This window comes from Eretmochelys imbricata, chromosome 2, assembly GCF_965152235.1.
Source record: "Eretmochelys imbricata isolate rEreImb1 chromosome 2, rEreImb1.hap1, whole genome shotgun sequence".
Taxonomy (NCBI): domain Eukaryota; kingdom Metazoa; phylum Chordata; order Testudines; family Cheloniidae; genus Eretmochelys; species Eretmochelys imbricata.
In genome coordinates this window covers 156,750,562-156,774,108 of record NC_135573.1, presented here as the reverse complement: position 1 = coordinate 156,774,108, position 23,547 = coordinate 156,750,562, and the positions used below count along the sequence as shown (strand labels likewise).

At 40.9% G+C, this 23,547-nt stretch overlaps 1 protein-coding gene across 3 annotated transcripts in view; it reads left to right on the top strand.

Moving 5' to 3' along the window:
- The window catches only part of TGFBR1 (transforming growth factor beta receptor 1), a 73,800-nt gene extending 50,480 nt beyond the window's left edge, over window positions 1–23,320 (top strand). For all 3 annotated transcript variants that reach the window (XM_077810881.1, XM_077810879.1, XM_077810880.1), the window contains 4 exons: window positions 3,523–3,679; window positions 12,527–12,651; window positions 14,748–14,878; window positions 18,668–23,320. In XM_077810881.1, the coding sequence (XP_077667007.1) occupies window positions 3,523–3,679; window positions 12,527–12,651; window positions 14,748–14,878; window positions 18,668–18,793 (539 nt within the window). In that variant the 3' untranslated portion in view covers window positions 18,794–23,320. The remainder of the gene's footprint in view (window positions 1–3,522; window positions 3,680–12,526; window positions 12,652–14,747; window positions 14,879–18,667) is intronic.
- The last annotated feature ends 227 nt before the right edge of the window (window positions 23,321–23,547 follow it).

Sequence of the window (23,547 nt, the reverse complement as noted above, 5' to 3'; positions counted from 1 at the left end):
GAAAGCTTATGCTCAAATAAATTTGTTAGTCTCTAAGGTGCCACAAGTACCCCTTTTCTTTTTGCGGATACAGACTAACACTGCTGCTACTTTGAAACCTATTTATCCAAGAGTTCTTTCCTTGTCTGGTCTCTGGAGAATCCAGTTTGAGCCAGCATATGTGAGCCTGTCCAGGTGATGGTACTTCTCTGGAGGTGTTACAAAGTGAATGAATTTGCCTAATCTCACCCTCTGCTGTTCTGTACTCTTGCAGGAGCTGTAATCACCCTCCCCCATGGAATTACATATAATCTATGGCCCACAATGTACATAAATTTACTTAGTAAGATCTCACAAATATTGTGGGAAATTTTCATGTTACATGCCCATTTACAGTTTTTTACAAGAATAAGGTCTCATTAAGTCCTCACCCCCAAATTCTTATCAAAAGTGGTCTTGAATTCCACCTAAACCAGGATCATACATTTACCAATGTTCTTCCAGAACCACATACTTTCAGGGATGACAGCTACACTCACTGGACATTTGTAGGTCATTTTCTTTTTATATAGACAGGACAAAACTGATAGAGATCCTCACTAAGACTCTTTGTAGCTTATGCAGAGAGAATGAGAAGCCAGGCAGTAACATCCTAAAGAATTTCCAGCTGGATCACTGCCTTCATCAGGATTTGTTATGACCTAGCAACAGTGCCACCACCAGCAACGATTACTGTACAGTCTGCTAGGGCTCAAGCTACTTCTATGGCTTTTCTTAGCAATGATCAAGTCCAAGACTTTTGTAAGGCAACAGCTCAGTCTTTGGTACACGTTTGCTCAACATTATGCCATCCTTGAAGCATCCAGAGCTGATGCAAACTTTGGTAAGACAGTTCAAGTAGATTCCGATTTTCCGCCAGCAAAGGTGTACTGCTCGTGGGAGGCATCTACAGTGGAATATATGTGCAAACACCCAAAGAAATGGTTACTTACCTGTAAAGTAGTTGTGGTTCAAGATGTGTTGTGTACCCACATTCTATGACACACACTGCATTGCTACTACTTCAGTCTAGTATCACCAAGATTCCAGTGCAAAGGAACTGGATGGGGAGAATTGTTGAGGTGACCCTACCCTGTATTCTTTCAACTAGAAGCATGAGGACACTCGGGGTTCATGCACCTCCCCGATGGGCACTGCTGACCAAAAGTCTCCAGCTCAAGTGCACTGGGTGCATGCTAACCTTCAGTGAGTGGAATATATTAAAACCAATAACGTGTTCAAAAATGTCGCTACCGTATGTAATAGATCTGAGTGGAATTCTCTGATAACAAATTTTTTTATATATATACACACACCAAAATGTTACAGGCCTGTGACTTAAGTCTCAAAACATAAGAGCTTACTTAAAAATGTTCTTTATTTTGAGAGAGATTAGCTGCAGTACCTACTTGTCAGAAAAACAAGACAAGAAAAAATAAAGTTACTCTGGAAACATTATTTTCTTTTTATCTGGAGAAAGAATATTCTTAGCAGCAAAAGGAGCTGATTTTTCAGTATTTGGTAAGGAGTTGGATTTTTCATAAATGCTAGAACATTCTTCACCTATTTTATTGAACACAGATCATGGTTTGTCTTGTATTGTAAGGAAAACACAAAATCCTGAAATTATATTTCAGACTGGTCTCAATTTCTTTTCACTCCTAATTAACACTTCCATTATAAATATATGGTCTCCGATGGCTTATATAATGAGGCTTCATATAAGGGAAAATGGTCCTGCAGCATATTGGTCCTGCTGTGAGCTTGGCAAAGCTACTGAAGAACATAGGCACTACCCAAAGGGAATTGTTTTAGGTACATATTTGTTCTGGTGTTTATCATGATTTGAAGATACAGAAGTTCCAAATCATTGTCTTACAAAAAAAGCCAATCCAGCCTAATCTCTCTCTCTCCCCCATGAAAATTACTTGTGTAGAAGGCTTCCCTAGAATTTCAACAAAATGTTGTATTCCAGAATGTGATCAGTGTCTCGTCTTGGCTGTGCCACTGAATTGCTGGGTGGCCTTGAGCAAGTTATACCTCAGCCTCAGTTTTCATATTTGTAAAATGTGATTACTTACTGTATCAACCTCAAGGGGTATATAGTAAAGATTGATTGATTTAATGTTTGTAATGCTTTTTGAATATGTAAAGTGCTTTAAAATAAGTGATCAGCATTCACAGAAATGAATGATTTGGATGTCGTTGCTATCTTGGGACATGTATGGGTTTATAACCTTAACTGTGGTATTTAAACTGATGGAAAAATTTGAAGGTTTAGAAGCAATCTTCCTCTGGGACATGCTTGCAGGGAGCCTTGGTACTTTTTGCTTTTCTCTGCAGCACTGAGCAAGTATAGTACCTTAGGATCATGCAGACATAAATCTAACCAGATGGATTTCCTTTAACTGCAGGTTGGGGCTTGTCTGCTTGAAATTTAGTTCACTGCAAGCTGGGGTCTGCTTCTGCCATGCACTAGCAGTGCATGTCAACAGGGTTCACATGGACAAACAGTTCATTAGTGTGGTTTCATCTGTTTCCATTTCAGAGCAGGGTAGATTAAAGCACACGAACTGTTCATCAGCAAGGTTCATACAGACAGTTTAGTGTGTGGCAACCTAGACTGGGGTAGATTCACACTGTAGCTTACCACAAACTAAATGTTCGTGTAGACAAGCCCTTACAAGCATTGGTAGACAACAGTTCTTCCCTTCAATAGCTCCTTTCATTTTAAAAAGATGTCTATTAATTATGCTTTGATGAATATTGAAATTGTTTGTGGGGTTCATGGTAAACACACACTTCTGCTTTGAAACTAAGTTATAAGTAATGTCATTCCAAAAGATAATCTTTGCTCAAAGTTATAAGTAGTTAAACACGGGTTTAGAATGAAAGTCCTGTCTCAACATTTCTGTTGTTCTCATATAATATTGTGGTAGTACCTAGAAGGCACAATTGTATACAAAAAATTTTGCTACACCAAAGACATTAGCTTATTACACCATTTTTGTTATACATTAGTTGCTCAATTCATATGAATAGTCTTTCCAAAATATCATCAAGTGATGTTCAATATAATGTATTGTTCTGTTTAGTCAACTATTGTTTTGTAGTCACAACTGTACAAAGATGAGCGTGACTCTAGCTAGTACATTTTTTTTCCCTTCAGCCGTAGACAAATCACTGCTAAATTCCTAGAATATAGTGATCATATTAACTAATCTACAAATTTCACATATGCAGATTATGGCTGTTCTACCAATAGAGCACATCTTTCTGTTTTCTTCAAGAACCTACATTTAAAACTCCACATCAAACCTTCACATTATAGATACAAATGTGATTCTTTGATTCATAACCTCAAAATCTTGAACTCCTCACCCAGGTGAGAATATGTAGTAGAGGATTTCTGAAACGTTCTTTAGTTAGTAGTAGGGATTTGTTTTGGGGCTTTTGCCTCTTCTACCTTTTTTTTTTTTTTAATTATTTTTTTTTCCTCTGCAGGAAAGCCAGCCATTGCTCACAGAGACTTGAAATCAAAAAATATATTGGTAAAAAAGAATGGAACGTGTTGTATTGCGGATTTAGGATTGGCAGTGAGACACGATTCAGCTACAGACACAATTGATATTGCCCCAAACCACAGAGTGGGAACAAAAAGGTAAAATCATTATCAAATTATTTTTCTTCAGAATGCTTCTTCCTCTCCTTTCTGTGTAAGAGATTGATAGTCATGGGTCAGAATGGCAGTATGGAGAATAACCTACAAAATTGTCTGCAGCAGGCAGGGCTTCCCCCCACTCCCATCCTTTCCTGTCGATGAGTCAATGGAACTACTCCATACACAAGAGCCTTGCTGAATCTGGGTCTCAGCGTGTCTAGCACTGCAAAAATTTGCAAATAGTACTGGGTATTGGGAGATCAGCACCTCTTCAATATCTTCATAAATGATTTTAGATAATGGTATAGAGAATACAGTTATAAGGTTTGTGGCTGATACTACGCTGGGAGGCGTTGCAAGTGCTTTGAAGGATAGGATTAAAATTCAAAATCTGGACAAACGAGAAATGGTCTGAAGTAAATAGGATGAAATTCAATAACGACAAAGGCAGAGTACTCTATTTAGGAAGGAACAATCAATTGCGCACGCAAAAAATGGGAAATGACTGCCTAGGAAGGAGTACTGCAGAAAGAGATCTCTGAGTTCTAGTGGATCACAAGCTAAATATGAGTCAACAGTGTACTGCCCAGCCCTTGAGCTCCCGGCCGGGTAGGCTAGCCCCCAGCCCCTCCCCTGCTTCCCACCTTCCCCCCCCCCCCCCAAGATCCTCACCTCACCGCGCCACCAGCGCTCTGGCCCGTCGCTCGGTAGGGGGGCAGGGAGCAGGGGGGTTGGATAAGGTGCAGGGAGTCTTGGGGACCAGTCAGGGGGGACAGGGAGCAGGGGGCGGTTGGATGGGGCAGAGGTTCTGGGGGGTCGGTTGGGACAGGGAGTGGGGGGAGTTGGATAGGCATGGGAGTCCCGGAGGGCCTATTGGGGGCGGGGGTGTGGATAGGGGACAGGGAGCAGGGGGGATTGGATGGGGGGGTTGGATATGGGGTGGGGTCCTGCATTGGGTGAGGGGTCCCGGGAGGGGGCGGTCAGGGGACAAGGGGGCGGGTTGGATGGGTTGGGGATTCTGAGGGAGGCAGTCGGGGGGTGAGAAGTGGGAGCGGGTGGATAAGAGGCGGAGGCCACACTGTTTGGGGAGTCAGTCTTCCCTACCTGGGCCTCCGTGCAGTTTTCAACCCCGATGTGGCCCTCAGGCCAAAAAGTTTGCTCACCCCTGTATTAGCAGGAGTGTGGTAAGCAAGACATGAGAACTAAGTCTTCCACTCTACTCCACACTGATAAAGCCTCAGCTGGAGTATTGTGTCCAGTTCTGGGCACCACATTTCAGGAAAGATGTGGACAAATTGGAGAAAGTCCAGATGAGAGCATCAAAAATGGTTAAAGATCTAGAAAACATGACGTATGAGGGAAGGTTGAAAAAACTGGGTTTGTCTAGTTTGGAAAAAAGACTGAAGAGGGACGTGATAGTTTTCAAGTACATAAAAGGTTATTATAAGGAGGTGGGTGAAAAATGGTTATTGTTAACCTTTGAGGATTGGATAAGAAGCAATGGGCTTAAATTGCAGCGAGGGAGGTTTAGGTTGGACATTAGGAAAAACTTCCTTAATTGTCAGGGTTGTTAAGTGCTTTAACAAATTGCCTAGGGAGGCTGTGGAATCTCCCATCATTGGAGGTTTCTAAGACAAGGTTAGTCAAACAACTGTCAGGAATTTTCTAGTGATTATGTAGTCCTGCCTTGAGTGCGGGACACTGGAGTAGATGACATATTGAGGTCCCTTCCAGTCCTACATTTGTATGATTGTATTCCCAGCTAACAGTGGTATCCTGTGTGAATTACAATTACATAGCCTTCTATTGTATAATGATACAACCTCCATCCACTCTTTCAGTTTGTCATATACATGGGTTATTTTAGATGAATCAGTAAAGGTATATAGGGTAGTATATGCAGGATGGAAATAGAAAGTTGGTGCCTGACTTCAGCATGAAGTATGTAATATAGTTGTCTGATCAAATATAGGACATGAATGGTGCAGAGTAGGATATCTAGCCTGTAACATGGTTTGGACAGATACCTTGTGAGGGAAATATGAGAAGTTTATACCCAATACCATGAGCTTGGGAAAGGCAATGGTCTCTAGCCTCTGATTAGGGAGTAGGTTTGAAATGTATAGGCCAGCATGCTCTCTCTCCCGCTTTAGGAACCCACCTCCCAGATTGGGAAACAGTGGGTTTACTTTATTTAAAAAGTGTGCACTTAATAGTGACCTTATTCCATTTCTCTTTGGCTTCATCTGTGCAGTTAAACTCCTTTTTAGCCATAATTCTCCTTTGCTGCAACGCTCTATTCCATTGTGTATTTATCTGTGACACTCTTGATTACCTTTCCCAGATCTGTAGAAGAACATAGTGTAGCTCAAAAGCTTTTCATTTTCACCAGCAGAATTTGGTCCAATAAAATATTATCTCACCTTCCTTGTCTGTTTCGTATCTTGGGACCAACATGGTTACAATGATGCAAACAGAACTGTAGACAGGACAATTAAACCGTACTCCATTCTTCGCAGTTGCCTTCATTGTTTATGATGCTGGGGCTATTCTAATGCTGAATTCCAGCTAAAAAGCTGTCTAGTGTAGACAAAGTCTTTGTTCCTTATCAGGCCTAAAACTTTAGTAGCATGTTATCAACCCTATCCAGTTCAACATTAATTCCTACTCCTGAGAACCGTAGACCCACACAAAGTTAATTCTATATTTTACTAAAAGACTGACATGGCATACATTCCAGGTATCCCATTGGTGTTACACAAGTCTCCAGACTGAAAGTACCCAACTTCCAGCACATACCTTATTGTTGCTGTTCTTCTTTCAGAAATAGTTATTACTGTTTTATTCATCCATTCCCTCTTGAACCAAGGCTATTTTATTCTGGTTTATATCATTCCTTTGAATGTGCACTTTCAGAGGCATTCAGGATTAGGGACCTATTTTAATTTTACTCTCTAAATTAGAAAACTACTTCAGAGAGAGAAATTTACACTGGTGCAGGACTCTGCTCTATTTAATCCTGGCTCTGGGTAAAAAGTACTGCTAGATGGAATCACCAGTGGTGCGGGGCAGATGATCATGAGACTGTCGCTACAGGTGGCCATGGACCCTTCTGATATGGCTACAGGGTCGATGCCCACGGCCATCATTATTTGATGAGCCTCATGGCTCCAGGCATGCCATGCAAAATACAAGACACAATAGAGGACCTGCTGTTTGTGGGAATGAAGCCCTTCAGCCAGAGAACAGATTAAGTTCTCCATTCGCTCAAGGACTCAACAGCCACATTACAGTCCCTGAAGACGTACCAGTTCCTTACAGAGAACCTTATGAATGCAAACCCCAGTAAAAGCAAAGGACTTCTCCTTACTCCTGGGTAGACTGCCAGAATACCAGCATCAGAAGAAAACTAGGTGAGTGGATGCTAGTCATCTGCCTCCTTGACTAATTGAGCTCTCTGGCTCAGCAAATTTGGTTGTGTTAAGACCCACAATGGAGTTGACCTATGGGCTATGCTTCTCTTCAGGAACTGCCTTGTCCCATTCCACCAGGCTTGGGCAGCTATGACGATGAACAAATGGGTATTGGACATCACTGTTCAACGCTACCCTATACAGTTCCATTCACTGCCCCCTTGCCTGCCAGCTGCTCTTTAGGGGCCCTTCTCACACGAGACTTACAAACAGAAGTGACTTCATTGCTCCTTCTAGGGGCCATAGAAGAGGTACTGTGGGAATAAAGGAAGAGCTCTTCTACTCCCAATTCTTCTTTTTATCCTCAATAAGAATTGACTTGGGGAGTGTCTTCCTCCCTTCTAGCCTAGACCTGAGGAGACTCAGCGACTACGTTGTCGCAGATTAAGAATGGTAACGCTTGCCTCCTTTTCATTTAAAGTTTCCAGGATCAAGAACCGTTCTTGGTTCTTGACTTGCAGGATGTGTACTTCTGCATAGCCATCCACCCAGCTCTCAGGAAGAACTTAGTATTCACAGTGTAGCCCAACCATTACAATACAAGATGCTGCTGTTGAAATTTGCTGTGGCACCAAGAGTCTTCACAAAATGTATAGCAGTGGTAGCAGTGCAGCTCAGAAAAGGCATTCAAATCTGCCCTCACCTGGATGATTGGCTGAGGAAGGGCAGATCCCAGTAAAAGCATGCAGAATACCTAAAGTTATACAGTCTCCCTATTTTCTTAGTGGGGCCTCCTGGTGAACTAGGGAAAAAGTCTTATTCCCTCATAGACAATAGAGCTTATAGAGTCCTGATCAAATCTGGGGAGGTATGCTCTCCCCAATCCAAAAACAGATTCCTGTCAATGCAAGCAGTGGTGCACCAAATACAGCTCCAATGATGACCATGCAGATGCACTTGCAGCTGCTAGGCTTCATTACTGACCACACCAGTTCTGACTTAGGTTGGTCTATCCTTCAGCAAAACACTAGATGAATTCGGTAGTCGTGATTCCACCTCATGTAGCAAATCTGAGTGGGTGAAAGGAGCCCAAAAATGTGGGGAAAGAGTACCATTCTCTACTTTTTTCTCAACAAGGAGTTTAATCATGGATGCTTCAGGTACAGTTTTGGGGAGCCCACTTGGGCCACCTACAAATTCTTACTTCTGGGGGAATTCTGCACCACTGCGCATGCGCAGAATTTGTCTGCTGCAGATTTCTGTGTTTCCCTACAGAAAAATGACTTTCTGACGGGGAAGCAAAGGTAAGCCACAAGAGCGGTTATGTGACTCTCCCCAGCAGTACTTTTGGGGGTCCAGGGCAGCTGGCAGAGAGGTAAATCACTGTGGGGCAGGAGACGGGACTGGGGAAGACCTGGTTGGTGGCTCCTATCCTGTCCCAGGATCAGCTGCTAGTCCTGGCTGGGCTGGGAGGATGGGGCTTCCTCTTCCTTTGCACGACATCTGGGGCCAGGTCCGACCCACCCCAGATTTCTCCCTCAGCTGAAGGAAGCTCTGCAAACTCCCTTCCCTGCTTCCTGCGCCCATCGCTCCTAAGCTGCGGGGGGAGGGATCCCTGTACAGGAAGCTGCTCCCACATCCGCCCAACCCTTGTGTATCCAGACCCCCTCATACCCAGACCCTCCCAGCGAGCCTCTGCACTCCTTCTCCCCCCCGCCCCGATGAGCCCCACTATCCCTGCACCTGGACTATCCTGCTGAGCCTCCTGCCCCCGGATCCCCATCCCACCAAGTGCCAACCAGCTGCATCTGGACCCCCCTCAACCCCCACTGAGCCCTCCACACCCATATCCCCCTGCTGAGCTCTATCTCACCCACACCCAAACCTCCTCCTCTGAGTCCGAACCACTTTCACCTGGACCCCTCTGCAGAGTCCCATTACTGTTGCACCCAGAACCCCACAACAAGCCCCTGTGTATCCAGATCCCCCCACACACACGGATTCCCCCACTGAGCCGCCTGCACCCAGATTGCCCCATACAGAACCCTCTCAACCCACACCTGGATCCCTCCACACACACACTTAGGACACTTGGATCTTGCCTTGCTGAGCCCTGCCTGCCCACACCTGGTGCACCGGGAACAGAGGGGCAGGGCCCTCGGGTGTTTCTGGAGCAAGCCCCGTCCTTGTGCTGTGTCAGGGTTGGGTGCAGCCTTACTGCTGAGAGTCAGTTTCCTGGGGGGAGCTATACAGTGATCTCCCACCTCTGTGCAGCCAGTGGCCTGTGTTCCCCAATGCTGTGCTGGAGCCTCTGCATTTATTTGACAAATAAAATTTGCAGAATTTTAAACTATCGTATGCAGAATTTTTATTTTTTTTTTGGTGCAGAATGTGCTCAGGAGTTATAGATGCAAGGGATTTGGACCTGGTAGGATATCAGTGTGTTAGTGCTCAGAGTCATCAGGCTAGGCTCCATTACCTTCCATTCTGTGCTTCAAAACTTCACAGTTCAGCTCCTGATGGACAACACCTTTGATGGACTACATAAACAGGCAGGGAGGCACGTGCTCAGTTTTCCTGTTTGCGGAGTCCTTAAACTCTGGACATGATGCCACCAATGCAGTATAACACCAATGGCCCTTCACCTCCTGAGCATCAGCAGCAGTGTGGTGGGCTCTCTGAGCAGTCAGTCACCACTTCAGCGTGTTTGCTGTGGAAGTCTATTATAGAGTTGATGATCATACATTGGGGAACCACAGCGATAGACCTGTTTGCCACTGATATAAAGTCCAAGTGCCAGAAGTCTCTTGTTTCTGCATAATCCCAGGGTTGTTACTGGGCTCCTTCATTCTGCAGTGGTCTGAAGGCTGCGTGCTTGCCTTTCCACAAGTTTCCCTTCACCCTAGGGTGACTTCCAAAATCAGGAGACATGGCCATACTCATTTTTGCAGCTTTGTGCTGACTGAGGCAGTTTTGACTTTGGCCTACTACACATAGGTACAACTCCCAGAATTCCTAGATCTGTTCTCACAGATAGTTCATCTAGCCCGAAGTTGATGGACCTAATGGTCCAACTGTTGGTTGGTTGAATCCCCAAAATCCTGATTCAGAGAAGGAAAACGTTCTCAAGAAGAACTTACTCATCCAAGTTGAAGCGATTCTGTATTTTATGGGCAGCCTAGTATTGTCTGGACCTGGTCACCTCAGATCCTCTACTACTTACTGCACTTAAAACAGACATGTCTCTCATTCAGCTCTGTTACAGTGTACCTTGTACAGTTTCACATTGTCAGATACCTGTACCATTGTGCTCTCCTTTCTCATTCCATGGTATATACTTACCCACTGGTCAGAAGAACCTACTTTTGTCTGGGACCTTGATCTAGGACAGGGGTTCTCAAACTGGGGGTTGGGACCCCTCAGGGGGTCACGAGGTTATTACATGGGGGGGTCGTGAGCTGTCAGCCTCCAGCATTTATAATGGTGTTAAATATATAAAAAAGTGTTTTTTAATTTATAAGGGGGGGGGGGGGTCGCATGCAGAGGATTGCTATGTGAAAGGGGTCACCAGTACAAAAGTTTGAGAACCACTGATCTAGTACCTTTTGAGACTCCTGGTGTTTCTTTTAGAATCTCTCAGGCTGCTTCCTGCACTCCCTCACTCTGAAAACCATCTTGTTGATGGCCATTACTTCAGCCAGGAGAGTGAATGAGTTTCAGGCACTTATGGCCAAACCCTACATACTGTGTTCCACAGAGAAAAGGTGGTGCTGAGATAATGTCCAAAGTTCATTCCTAACATGGTCTGTTTATCTAAACCAGTCAGTCAACCTGCTTGTCTTTTTTCCAAAGATGCACTTGGCACAGGGAGAAAAAGTACAGTAAATGCACTTAGGACTTTGCTTCATGTTGACAGTACCAAATCGTCTAGGCTCTTGTCCTGGCTATTTATAGCCATAGCTGGGTGTTCTAAAGGTTAAGCCAATGTCCCCACAAAGGATATTGAAATGGATAACTCAGTGTATCTTAGTGTTACTATTTGGCTAGTGTACCTCTCCCACTGCACATCAAGGCACTTCACCAGAACTCAAGCAATTATCCTCTTCCACTTTAAAAAACGTCCATTTGAGATCTCTAAGGAGGTGACATGGAGTACCCCATTACCCTTTGTCAAGCATTGTGTTGGATTTAGCTGCCAGAATAGACGGCAAGTATTGGAAAGCATTAGCGCTATTAGCTAATAGCAGTACTATTAGCACTGATATTCCTCGTTCCCGCCATCCTGAGGGGCTACTCCTTGCAAGTCACCTTGAGGAGGATCGACACTGGCATATACTGTACCTATAAGTGTGGGTCTCTGACCTATCAGTGTGGCTCCTATGAGCCAACCTCCATCCCTTCTTTTTAGAGTCCTCTGCTACTATGGGCTTCAGATTGGCCCTGATCTTCCCTTGCATTCTGCTCTGTATACCCTCATGTGGCCCCAATGAACACCAGTATGCAAAAAAATCAGATCTTGCATCTGAGGCACATGTGAACCTACAGTTGATCCACGCTGGCCACAACATCTCGAAGAACCAGTTACTGTATGTCTAGTAACTTTTTTCCATTCTCTAGCAGTCCCCAGCCATGCCTCCCTCCAATACAGCCCACAGGGTTTTAGCATCTCTTGCCTCCAGCATGTCTAGCAACATATTCTAACTCCCATGTTTCTCCCTTCTTCCCCATGCTCTTTAGGAATGCCCCAAATACAAAATTCCTCCCTTTTGTCCTTCAACCTGCCTCTTTCCTCAAAGCTAATTATCTTCTCCCCCAGATCATCTGCTGCTGCCACTACTCGTGTCTCTGTGTGTCTCCTGGAAATTGCAGCCACTGTGTTGCTTGCTCGCCCTCCCCTTGTGAAGATTCTGTGGCTCCAGCTTTCTGTCTTGCTATCCTTTCCCCTTCCTATAATGGCAGTAGCTCAGAGCCTGCTTTGCTTCTTGCCTCTTTTCACCTGCTGGAATAAAGCTATTGAACATAGTTTCAATCTGTTAAGATTAATTATTTGATTACAGTTGAAGACTACAGACACAAGCTCAAGGGTCACCAGTTAAACACCTGGAAGTAACTGAACTGCTTTTCATTGTACCAAGGCCATCAGATTGGTGTGCAACAAAGGGTGGGATATTGAAAAGCACTCTGAATTGGCCTAATTGCTTCTGTTGACTAATTCACTAGGCGTTTTACCACTGACTTTAATGTAATCAGAATTAGGCCAACATGCAGTGACTTTGGAAATTCTACTCTTAATGTAGTACGTCAGAATTTTCTTAATTTATTGATTTATGTTAAGCCGATTCGTTCAATGTGCTGGAGCTGAAGAAATACTGAAAGCTTAGTGCTGTATGCATTTTATGTGAAAAAGATATTTTGGTTCTTTTATTTTTCATAGATACATGGCTCCTGAGGTCCTAGATGATTCTATAAATATGAAACATTTTGAGTCATTCAAGCGAGCTGACATCTATGCGATGGGATTAGTGTTCTGGGAAATAGCACGACGATGTTCAATTGGTGGTACGTGACAATCCTAAATTGAGCATATTAAATTATAAGTTTTTGTACTGATTGTTTTGCAGAATCTGAACAGCTTTACATACCTATTTTCCACAATCATATTTTGTTATACTACATAATTTAGCATACTTTCCATGGTTTATACTTAGCTTTTAAAACCATTTTATCTTTTGCTTCAATCAACTAGTGTCAAATAGTGAGCACTTCTCAAGTTTCTTAACTAGGGCTGATCTGTAAATGTATGGCCAAACCCTGCCCTGGAGTAAGTGAAACTCCTCTTGAAATTGCTTCTTATACCAGAGCAGAATTTGTCCCAAAAGTCATATAGAAAAAGGGCAAAGTTGGCGCCCTTGAAAGTGCGGGACTACCTGCACATATCCTTACCAGTGCAGTCAGTGTTCAGATATCTAGTTTAAAACTCAATTTTTCTGTCACAGATCATCTTGGGAAGAGACAGAAGTGTTTTTATAGTTGTAAAAGGCACTGATGAGATCTCCTCTGGAGCACTGTGTGCAGCTCTGGTCTCCCATCTTTAAGGAAGATGAATTCAAATTATAACAGGTGCAGAGAGAGGCTACTAGGAAGATTAGATGAATGGAGAAACCTGCCATATGAGAGGAGACTTGACTTAAGCTTGGCTAATAAAACGAAGGCTGAGGGGAGATAGGATTGCTTTAGATACAAACGTTAGAGGGATAAACACCGGAGAGGGAGAGGGCTTATTTCAGTTACGGGCCAATATTGGCACAAGAACAAATGGATATAAAGTTGCCATCAACAAATTTAGGCTTGAAATTAGACTAGGGTTTCTAACCATCAGAGGAATGGAGTTTTAGAACAGTTTCCCATGGGGAGTAGGGGGTGCAAAAAATCTAACTTGTTTCAAGACTGAGCTTGATAAGTTTATGATGGGGGTGGTATGATGAGATTGGCCATATGCCAGTTTAAGCAATCTGCTGTTCCCAGATATCTCCAACAGCTGCGGATGGGACCCTAAATGGGGAGAGCTCTGAGTTACTACAGAGAATTCTCTTCCAGGTGTCTGGCTGGTGGGTCTTGTCCATGTGCTCAGGGTCCAACTGTCATTTTCCTCCAGGTCAGACTGACCAAGACCTGGGGGCAAGGGGGAATCTGATTTCCTCTACAGCATGGGGCACGTGTCACTTGCTAGTTTGAACTAGTGGATTCTCTAACTTGAAATCTTCCAATCAAATTTTGAGTACTTCAGTAACTCAGCCAGAGGTTATGAGCCCATTGCAGGAGTGGGTGAGGTTCTGTGGCCTGCAGTGAGCAGGAGGGTCTGACTAGATGATTTTGATGGTCCCTTCTGGTCTTAAAGTTTAGGAGTCTATCAGTAATGGGAAGTATACATCTGCTCTTTCTCACACAGTACTAAAGCTTATTCCTACGTATTTAAAGTGCAACTTGGAAAACTCTCCCAGTATTGGAGGGTGGTTATAGTTGCTCTTGTATTGGGATTCACATTTTCAATTTAAGCCTAGAACAGCATCAGTCATACTCTTTAAAGAATCACTTTTAAACTTTAAAATAGAAATGAAGAAAATGGGCAAAGATACTTGCAATGGAATTTGCATTTTGTTCATGTTGTCCCATGTAAATTGCAACCTGTATTATTAGTTGTTTGTGCTTTATGTTTCACTTATTTGTAAATACATGTGGTAATATACAGAATGAAAAGATAGGATATAAATTAAGCTGTTTTTTTAAAAGCTTTTATGAATATCTTTATTTGTTTCATTGCTGATGAAACAACCAATTTCTGTTCAAAGTCAGGAAGACACAATTTCCACAAGCCTGTAAACGTTTTACTAAAAAGTTACAAAGCACTAAATTGAAAGTTGTGTGAGCTTGGTCAATCACTTCATTGGTGAAATTGGATGATATTTATTTCCTTTTGTAAACAGATTTTAAATCTGCTTATTTAAAGAACTGTATAAAATAAGTATTTAGTAATATCAGTCCCCCCACCCCCCGACCCCCCAAAAAAACCCAACCCCTTGAGAATGAGTTAACAAAAAATCTGTAATTCTGGTATAAAACAAAAGAAATGCTAAATACTTTCAACAAAACTACAGGAATACATGAAGACTACCAGTTACCATACTATGACCTAGTCCCTTCAGATCCTTCAGTTGAAGAAATGAGGAAAGTTGTTTGTGAACAGAAGCTGAGACCTAATATTCCAAACAGATGGCAAAGTTGTGAGGTGAGTATTACTAAATGTGCAAAAAACTAAAATAAATTCAAGAAAACTGCAGCTTTTATATTTTAAGTATTTAAATCAGTTTTTTGTCTTTGATTTTTGTTGAGGGGAGATGAGTATGTGCCTCTGAGAGAACTTTAATGGCTTTGTGATAATTATGAATTTACTGCATGATGCTGGTCAATGGATGTGGTTATGCACAAAAATTTAAAACTCTCTTACCAAGACTGGCTAGTTTGACAAAAGAATTATCAGAGCCCTTCCCATGAACAGTGGCTAAAGTTACTTGTCCATGAAATTAATGTGTGACTATAAATGACAAAACACAAAATTATCCAGGAAACCTCACTGCAGATCAACAAATATAGTTTTAATTAGAAGTAATGAAATACAACAAACTGAATAATAGATGTTCCAGAGGACAGTTTTTATCTACTGTTGCAGGATCATATAAATGTCTGGCAAGTGACCAGAATGTTAACCAAGGAATGAAAAAAATCTGTACTGATTGTACTTGATTTGCAGTCTGCAAGGTATAAAACCTGAATATAATACAATGGAAATCATGCATTTCCATTCTGTGGGTCTGTTTTGTTACACTGTCCTAATGTAAACAGATTCACACCAGTGACATGGTGGCAAAAATGCAGGGAGGCACTAGAGCCTTCTGTACACTAAGGCCATGTCTACACTGTGGGGATTATAGTGGTATAGCCAAGGCCTAGCGCAGATCCAGCCTGTCACAATGAAAGGGGTTTCTCTGTTGCTGTAGGAACACAGCCTCTTAAAGCGACAGTAGCTAAGTTGATAGAAGCATTCTTCTGTTGATCTAGGTGCAATTACACTGGGGGTTAGGTCAGCAGAAGTACTGCACAAGGGTTTTTCACACCCGATAGTGCCATAGCTATGTCGACCTAAATTTTAAGTGTAGACCAGGTCTTAGGTAGGATAAAGTGAATGAAGGACAGTTTACATCTGAATGAGATTATCTACTCCAGTTCAATGTGCTTTAACTTTACACCTTTAGTTAATTAATCTTAATTTTCCTGAGTGTGCCTGTGTAGACAAGCCCAAAGTCTGAGGGTATTTAGCTAACCCTGTTCATCTCAGTAGGTGTTGAGTGACATTAATTTAAAATGTCATGCCTTCCTGGAAGCTTAAAGCATCCTTGTCTCCTACTCAACTGTTGAACATTTACTTAGTGCTGATGCAAAAGTCTGATATTAAAACAATTATTTTAAGTGGCCCCAAATTTTAAATTTGGTATAATACAAATTAAATTATACAAAATATTATACTGATTGGAGTGAACTGAGATTGGCACGGAGGGGTAAAAAGCTTAGAAGCAATACCATGGTTTTTTTAAGTCTGCTACTTAGATCTGTGTAATCTAAGTGTATCACTTGTATAAAAGATTATTTTTCAGACTATATTTTAAAGCTCTAGCTTGAGTACTCTACCTCCTACAATTCAAAACTATTACATTATTAGTAAGAACATAAGAATGGCCATACTGGGTCAGACTAATGGTCCATCTCGCCCCAGTATTCTATCTTCCAACAATGGTCAATGCTAGCTTCAAAGAAAGAACAGAATAAGGCAATTACTGAGTAATCAATCCCCTGTCGTCCAGTCCCAGCTTCTGGCAGTCGGAGGTTTAGGGACACCCAGAGTATGGGTTTGTGTTCTTGACCATCTGGGCTAATAGCCATTGATGGACCTATCCTCCATGAATTTAATGTAATTCTTTTTTGAATCCATTATTGCTTTGGCCTTCCACTTGCAACAAGTTCACAGGTTGACTGCATTGCATGAAGTACTTCCTTATGTTGGTTTTAAACCTGCTGCTTATTTTGTTGCGCGATCCCTAGTTGTGTTATGTGAAAGGATAAATAAAACTTCGTTATTCACTTCCTCTACACCATTCAGGATTTTATACGTCTCTATTGTATCTCCCCTTACTCCTCTTTTTTTCTAAGATGAACGGTCCCAGTCTCCCTTAATCTTTCCTCATATGGAAGCTTTTCCATACCCCTGATCATTTTTTGTTGCCTTTTGCAATTCTAATATATCTGTTTTGAGATGGGGCATCCAGAACGGTACACTGCGCTCAAGGTGTGGATGTACCATGGAGTTATATAATGCCGTTACGATATTTTCTGTCTAGTAATACAGACACTGAGCATTAGCACATTTGCCTCCTTTGTAGATTGGCATAGAAAATAGACCTGTGGCAAGGGAGATTTAGGTTAAATGTTATGAAAAAATTTCCAACTATAACGGTAGCTAAGCTCTGGAATGAGTTTCCAATGCAGGCTGTGGAATTCCCACATTTGGAGGCTTTTAAGACAGGTTGGATAAACACCTGTCGGGGATGGACTAGGGTTACTTGGTTCTGCTGCAGCACAGGGAGCTGGACTTGGTGACTTCTTGAAGTCCCTTCAAGCCTTTCATTTCTACATATTCTCCACTTCCATATGCCTTCTAGAGTATATTGGTTGTATAGCTAGAATATCTAGGATTCTTGAAGAGGAGTTGTGTATATGCATTCCACTTCAGGTATGTGCACTCAAGTGGGAGACATTTTTGGTCAGCAGTACCCATTGGGACAGCACATGTGCTCTGAGTGTCCTCATGCCTTCAACTGAGGACACAAAGAGCAGAAGGGTCCTGACACCCCCTCAGTTCTTTCTCACTGCTTGTGGCTATTACTTGGAGGCTGTGGTTGGAGGCATGAGGACACTCAGGGTGCATGTGCTTCCCCCCCCCAACGGATACTGCTGACCAAAAGTCGCTGGCTTGAGTGCATTGGGTTCATGCACACATAAAGTAGAATGTATGTGCAACGCATCTCAAAGAACCATAGTGACTGTACAGGTAAGTAATCATTTCTTACTTGAATGGAATCTTTCTATGTTTGGTATTTCTGGCCATCCATCACCTTGGTGTCATGGCATTCTGACTTAAATCACACACCGGGAACAATGATTCAGGAGTTTTTGTACTACTTGGGATAAGGATTGTTGCTAACTTTCCCTCCAAGGACCAGCTTTTTTATTTATTTAGTACTGCAGTTTCAACCCTTTACAGACTCATTTTCTTTTGTCATAGGTCTTGGCTAAGGTTCAAATTTGTATTTGACTTTATAACATTACTGTTTTTATAGAACTTAAACTACCGTCCCCTTGTAGGGTTAATTTTATTCAGTTTTGATCTTAAAAAATGGGTGATTTTTTTCTTTGGAAGGATAAAATGTCTGCAGTAGTTCTTGAACATTGTTAAGCAAAGAGCATGAATAACTTTCCCCCTTGAGTTGAATTATGGAGACCTCCTAAACTGATAACTGAAAGCAGGTATTAATTATTCTTCCAATAGCATGCAGCACAATATAGTCTCACATGACAGTTCTAGGTAACTTATAAGGTTTTTTCCAACTGGAGGCACAGAACACCAGAAGTACATATCTAATACAGAACTTGAGAGAACAGTTTCCAGGCAAGCTAATTTTTCATAAATATTTTATTATTCTGCGTATGAGCCTGATAGGGGCACTGCAATGAGTGTATTACAGTTCGCCTCAGTCCTTTTTTAGGGACCTTTTCTTTTTCTTAAACAAAATGAGAATCTGGATTTCCCACCACACCAGATTTTTTTTACATATCACAGTGGCCCCAATGACACAAATTTCAGAAATGTGAATTCTAAGAGTCAAAGACACAATAAGGATGATTATTCAGGGATAGAGAAATGTATAGACCTTTTTTCTTTTCTTTTTTGTTTGTTTTTTTACAGGCGTTACGAGTAATGGCCAAAATTATGCGTGAATGTTGGTATGCCAATGGAGCAGCTAGGTTAACAGCTTTACGCATTAAGAAAACATTATCACAGCTCAGCCAACAAGAGGGCATAAAAATGTAATCCTGGATTTACTACTGACGAGCGCTTTAAAGATCCATGTCTGAACCTGGGTGGCATGTTCAGAAGGTTAATAGCTCTACCTCACTGAGGGAACAGAAGGATATTGCTGCCTTTTGATACTTTATAGGAACATTCATTGTTAGCCCCGGGATTTCTGTGAACATGGTAAACAGTTGTGTTTGGGTCTTTTTTGTGCACTATAAACACCTCTTTCCCAGGACACTTATGAAACGTATAGTCTAGCTTTATTTTTATTAACCTGTAACTCTATTTTAAAAGTTGATTACCGGTCTTAACTTTTCATTAACTGTGTTGAAGACATGAAGATCATTTTAAGGTTTTGGAGCTTGTTCACTAAATTGTATACAGTGCATTGAGGGTTCTTAAGTGATTTGATTTGTGGTTGGTACAACTGAGTATTCTGAACCACTGCAAATTTTTTCTTTGATTCAGGTTTTGAATGTATTATTGCAGTATAACTTTCTAGCTCTTAAGTTTGCATCTGTTGGACACCTACCTTGTTTTACAAAAATGACCTCATTCACTTGTGGGGAACATAATTTATGCAACTATATTTTGTATACTGTTACTGTGCTTTCACTTATTCAGAACATTGCATTGCCTTCAACATAGATTGTACTATACCAGTAAGTGCCACTTCTGGGTCTTTCTAATGCAAATCAATAGGAACATACAAAGTTTATGGTACTTGTGGTTTCAAAACTGAGTTCAAAAATGGAATTATTCCTTTGCTTAATGACCTAATTAACTCTCTATTTGGCATGTAGCTGCATCATTCTTGGAATACCTTTTTTTGCCAAGATCTGATTCTTAAACCACTGTAAGAATTTAAATGGTGTGCAAGTTAGTTAATTCAGTGTTATGTTCTAGAACTGTGCATCACATGTAATAAGTTCTAATTATTATATCTAAGAAGAATTTTTTTAATGAAGTGGCACTCTTAAAATGTCTGTCATACTCTTGTCTAAGAAAACTAGCGAGGACTAAAAGTTTTTAAGATAAAAGGAAAGAAGTTTTACTCTTTGATGTCATTTACTTGAGAGATTTACTTTTCAGTTCCTCAAAGTCTTTCCTTTTTCTTCTTGAACAGTATTATTTGCAAAAACAAGAATTAACTTTATAATTAGAGATGATTAACTGTTATATTTGGGCTTGTTTTATTAGGAAGTTAAAAGCCGCTCTCAAATTATACATGCATATACTGTGTGGATGTGACATACACAAAGTGGTGAGCTGCAAGACTTTGGATACACACACCAGAAGGGTCTGGTGCCCTTGTTATAGCTACAAGAGCAAAGATAGTTTGTGTTGTCATTAGAACCCTGAAAAAATATGCACAGATTTACTCAACCTTCAAATCTCCAACAGGTATATCTTTTCACAGGATTTTAACCAACTTTTAAGATACAGATTGTATCACTACTTGTGTCTCTTAAAATTGTTACCCACCTGGGGGGTGGGGGAGAAATCAGGAGAATAATCTTTGTCGTGAAACTAAGTTTTTAACAGTTACAAATATCTGCTTGGGTAGCAGGCGTTTGCCTATTGTTGACTTCGCCAATGCATGTGCGCGCGCGCACACAAAGGATTGCTATATGCACAACCCCCCTCACCCCCTAAGTCATCTCTCAGTCACATTAACACACCTTAATCATACACAACACACTGCAATTTTAACTCTGTTCCCCTTTAAACCTTCATATATCTGCTTAGGTAATTTGTCACCAGTACAAGTAGCTATGTGGCGAAAAGGGAGTTTGGAGAAGGGATGTTAGAATTTCATGTAAAGTTGTGTTGCTTGCTCTGTAATATATGCTAGTTGTAGTAACAGGTTTAATTGCCTTGCTTTCTGAGATGTCTGCTCTGAATTGTGCAATGTATAGCAACCCTAAGTGTTTTAGTTTTTTGTTTCTTAATATCATAATGCTTAACGGGGGGGGTAAAACTTAAATGAAATGAGGATTGTAGACCTCCGGTGTAGGGATAGAAGTGCAACTGCTGACTGAATATTTTATCAGCTACTGAGCGCAAATCCCCTATTCTGCTATATTATAAAATCTGGCAGAAAAGTGAAGCTCCTGGTGGAGAATGATTGATTGATTGGATCTGAGCACACGCAAATTTGAAGCTTGCATATGCCTGCCCCATCCAACCAATCAGGCTGGCATGTCCTCAGCCCCATCAATCAAATTTGTGTAAACTTGGCCATAATCAGTGAGGTTTGTATGCGTAATCGGTCATGTCTGTGTGCACTCAGACTCCATCAATCAAGTTTAGGTGCACGGCACATCAACTTCCAGTTATAACCTGAACAGTTAAAAATAACCCTAAATACAGTATTTAAAAAACAAACTATCCATTGCGTCTGATTTATTCAGCATCCACCTCTTTAGCAGGTTTTTTGCAGATATGTGATTGGTCAACAATACAAAGTAAGACAACCATGGGAAAAATTAGAGCCAGAACCAAATTTCAAAAACTTTCCATTTAAAAAAATTGAGGAGAAACGAAGTAAAAACTTGCATAGTTCTTACACCCTCTGAATTTTCTAATCCTGGGTGATATTTCACACTATTTGGCTCCCTATTTTAGAGAGAAAGGTATTTGTCACATTTTAGATGCATAGTTAACTATGGAGTACCCACCAGGTGTCTCCATAACTTTGTATTCTGTAATCTGTATTTTGGGATTTGGTAGGTGATTTTAGGGTTTATTTTTAGTGAAATCATATTTTATCTGACCTTTACAATAGCAGTGAAATGGATATATTTCACAGCTATGATTTTAGAAAATACTACACACTTCTGTGTTATAAAAAATACAGTACTATCAATCTAAAAGAACTAGAGCCAGATACACAGGATTGCAGCAGGCAAATTGCTCCAGTCAGCCGCACGCTGAGATATATAGATAGTGTTGTCTTCCCCACCTACTAGCCATAGCTTTCTTTTGAAAGCTGCAATTTTTTCTAAATTTGTCCTCTGAATTTTTCAACACTTTGTAGTAGAAATTTGCAAAAAGGTGGATTGATATATTGTCCAATTTTAATGAAGATTATTTTGAGGACAAACATATGTGAATATCATAAAATGCACAACAGAAAAATTGTGAAGAAGCCTTTGTGTACCTTGGGTTCAGATGACATCACAAATAGTTTAAGCTTTGTTCTTGTGTTTTTCCATTATATAATCTGAACGCCTTTATTGAATGGGTGTGTCTGGATATTACATGCAGCTTTTTATGTTACCTGTGTAAAAATCATATATGTGCACACAGGCACACATTAATATTTTTTAAACTAATCTTGTAAATCACCAGTTTTGCTCTGAGACATCCAGGGGGACCAAAATATTTTCGCATTCAAAATACTAATTTTATATCATCTTGAAGGTATACCAAAACAATTTGATATAAGAAATACTGATGCAAATGTTTGTGGTAAATATACATACACTATACATACATTTCTTCAAGGTTCATGCATTTTATTAAATAGACATTTTAGTAGCACTAAAGCCTCACTTCAGATTACAGACGTGGCCAGACTGCTGTGGACAAACATAAGGAAGATCGTTGGAAACGGACTGGTACTGAAAAGACTCAAAAGTCCCTTTTGGGATACTGGAATTCTGCAGGGACCCTCCAACCTTGAAAGCTGGAATTCTGGGACGTTTTAGAAGCTGTCTGTTCAGCACTCGCACTCTTTTTCTCCCCCAAATTAAACTACTTTCACTTGTAATCCTAATGCGGACTTTGTATATAGGGATAATGACATTGGGATTGACTCTGTGAGGACTTTAAGCTATCAAGTGAAGTAAGAGGCTATTTTTTTATTTTATTTTTTTTACAAAATAATTGTGAGTTTCAGTGCCATGAAATCTTCTCTTTTTGTTAGCTCCTTGTTTATATTGTGCCATTGAAATGATAACGAGGGGTTGAAATTATCATACATGTAAAAGAGAAGTTTCAATGTCGGTTGCTTTAAACTTAAATTACCTCTTAAAAGACCAAGGTACATTTACCTCATTGTGTATATAATGTTTAATATTTTTCACAACATTCTCCAAGTTTTCAATTACATGTTTCTAGAAAATATGGGTATTGCTAAATTTACAACTTCAGTGGTACTAACTATATTGTTTCTCATGCCCAAAATACGCACTCTTTATTTTCTGTATTTTATTATATTTCTGTGAGTTTGTTGCTGCTTTGTCAATGTAGCATCTGCCCTTCCAGAGCTGTGTAGAATAATGCTTTGTATAAATTCTGCGTTTTGCGTGGTAAACTTGAGAATTCTGTACAGATGAGTTTGTCATTTTTTTTTAAAACCTTACAAAATTGTGCATTTCCCCTTACATTTCTGAAAATGATGTATTGTATTGGTAGAGTATACAGTACAATGGATTGTAAATAGGAAAGTAGAAGAGTGATGCTTATGTTAAGTGCTAACACTACGGTAGAAAGATTAAAGCAATGAAAATAAATTACTTTTTTCAAAGTAGATAAGTGAGCTGTCTTATATATACATAACGTTTCCACTTTTTCTCCAAAAGGCAATAGTTACAGAGAGCAGGATGCTCTGATCTACTATGGCCACTTTATGCCTGGTAAGTGGTGTAAAATGGGGAGGTAATTGGTGGAGAATTCCCCTTCTGTAGGGCAAATCTCTGCTGGTATAATAGTGGCAGAGGTGGCTTGCAAATGTTTGTGTCAACCACTCCCCACTGTGGCAT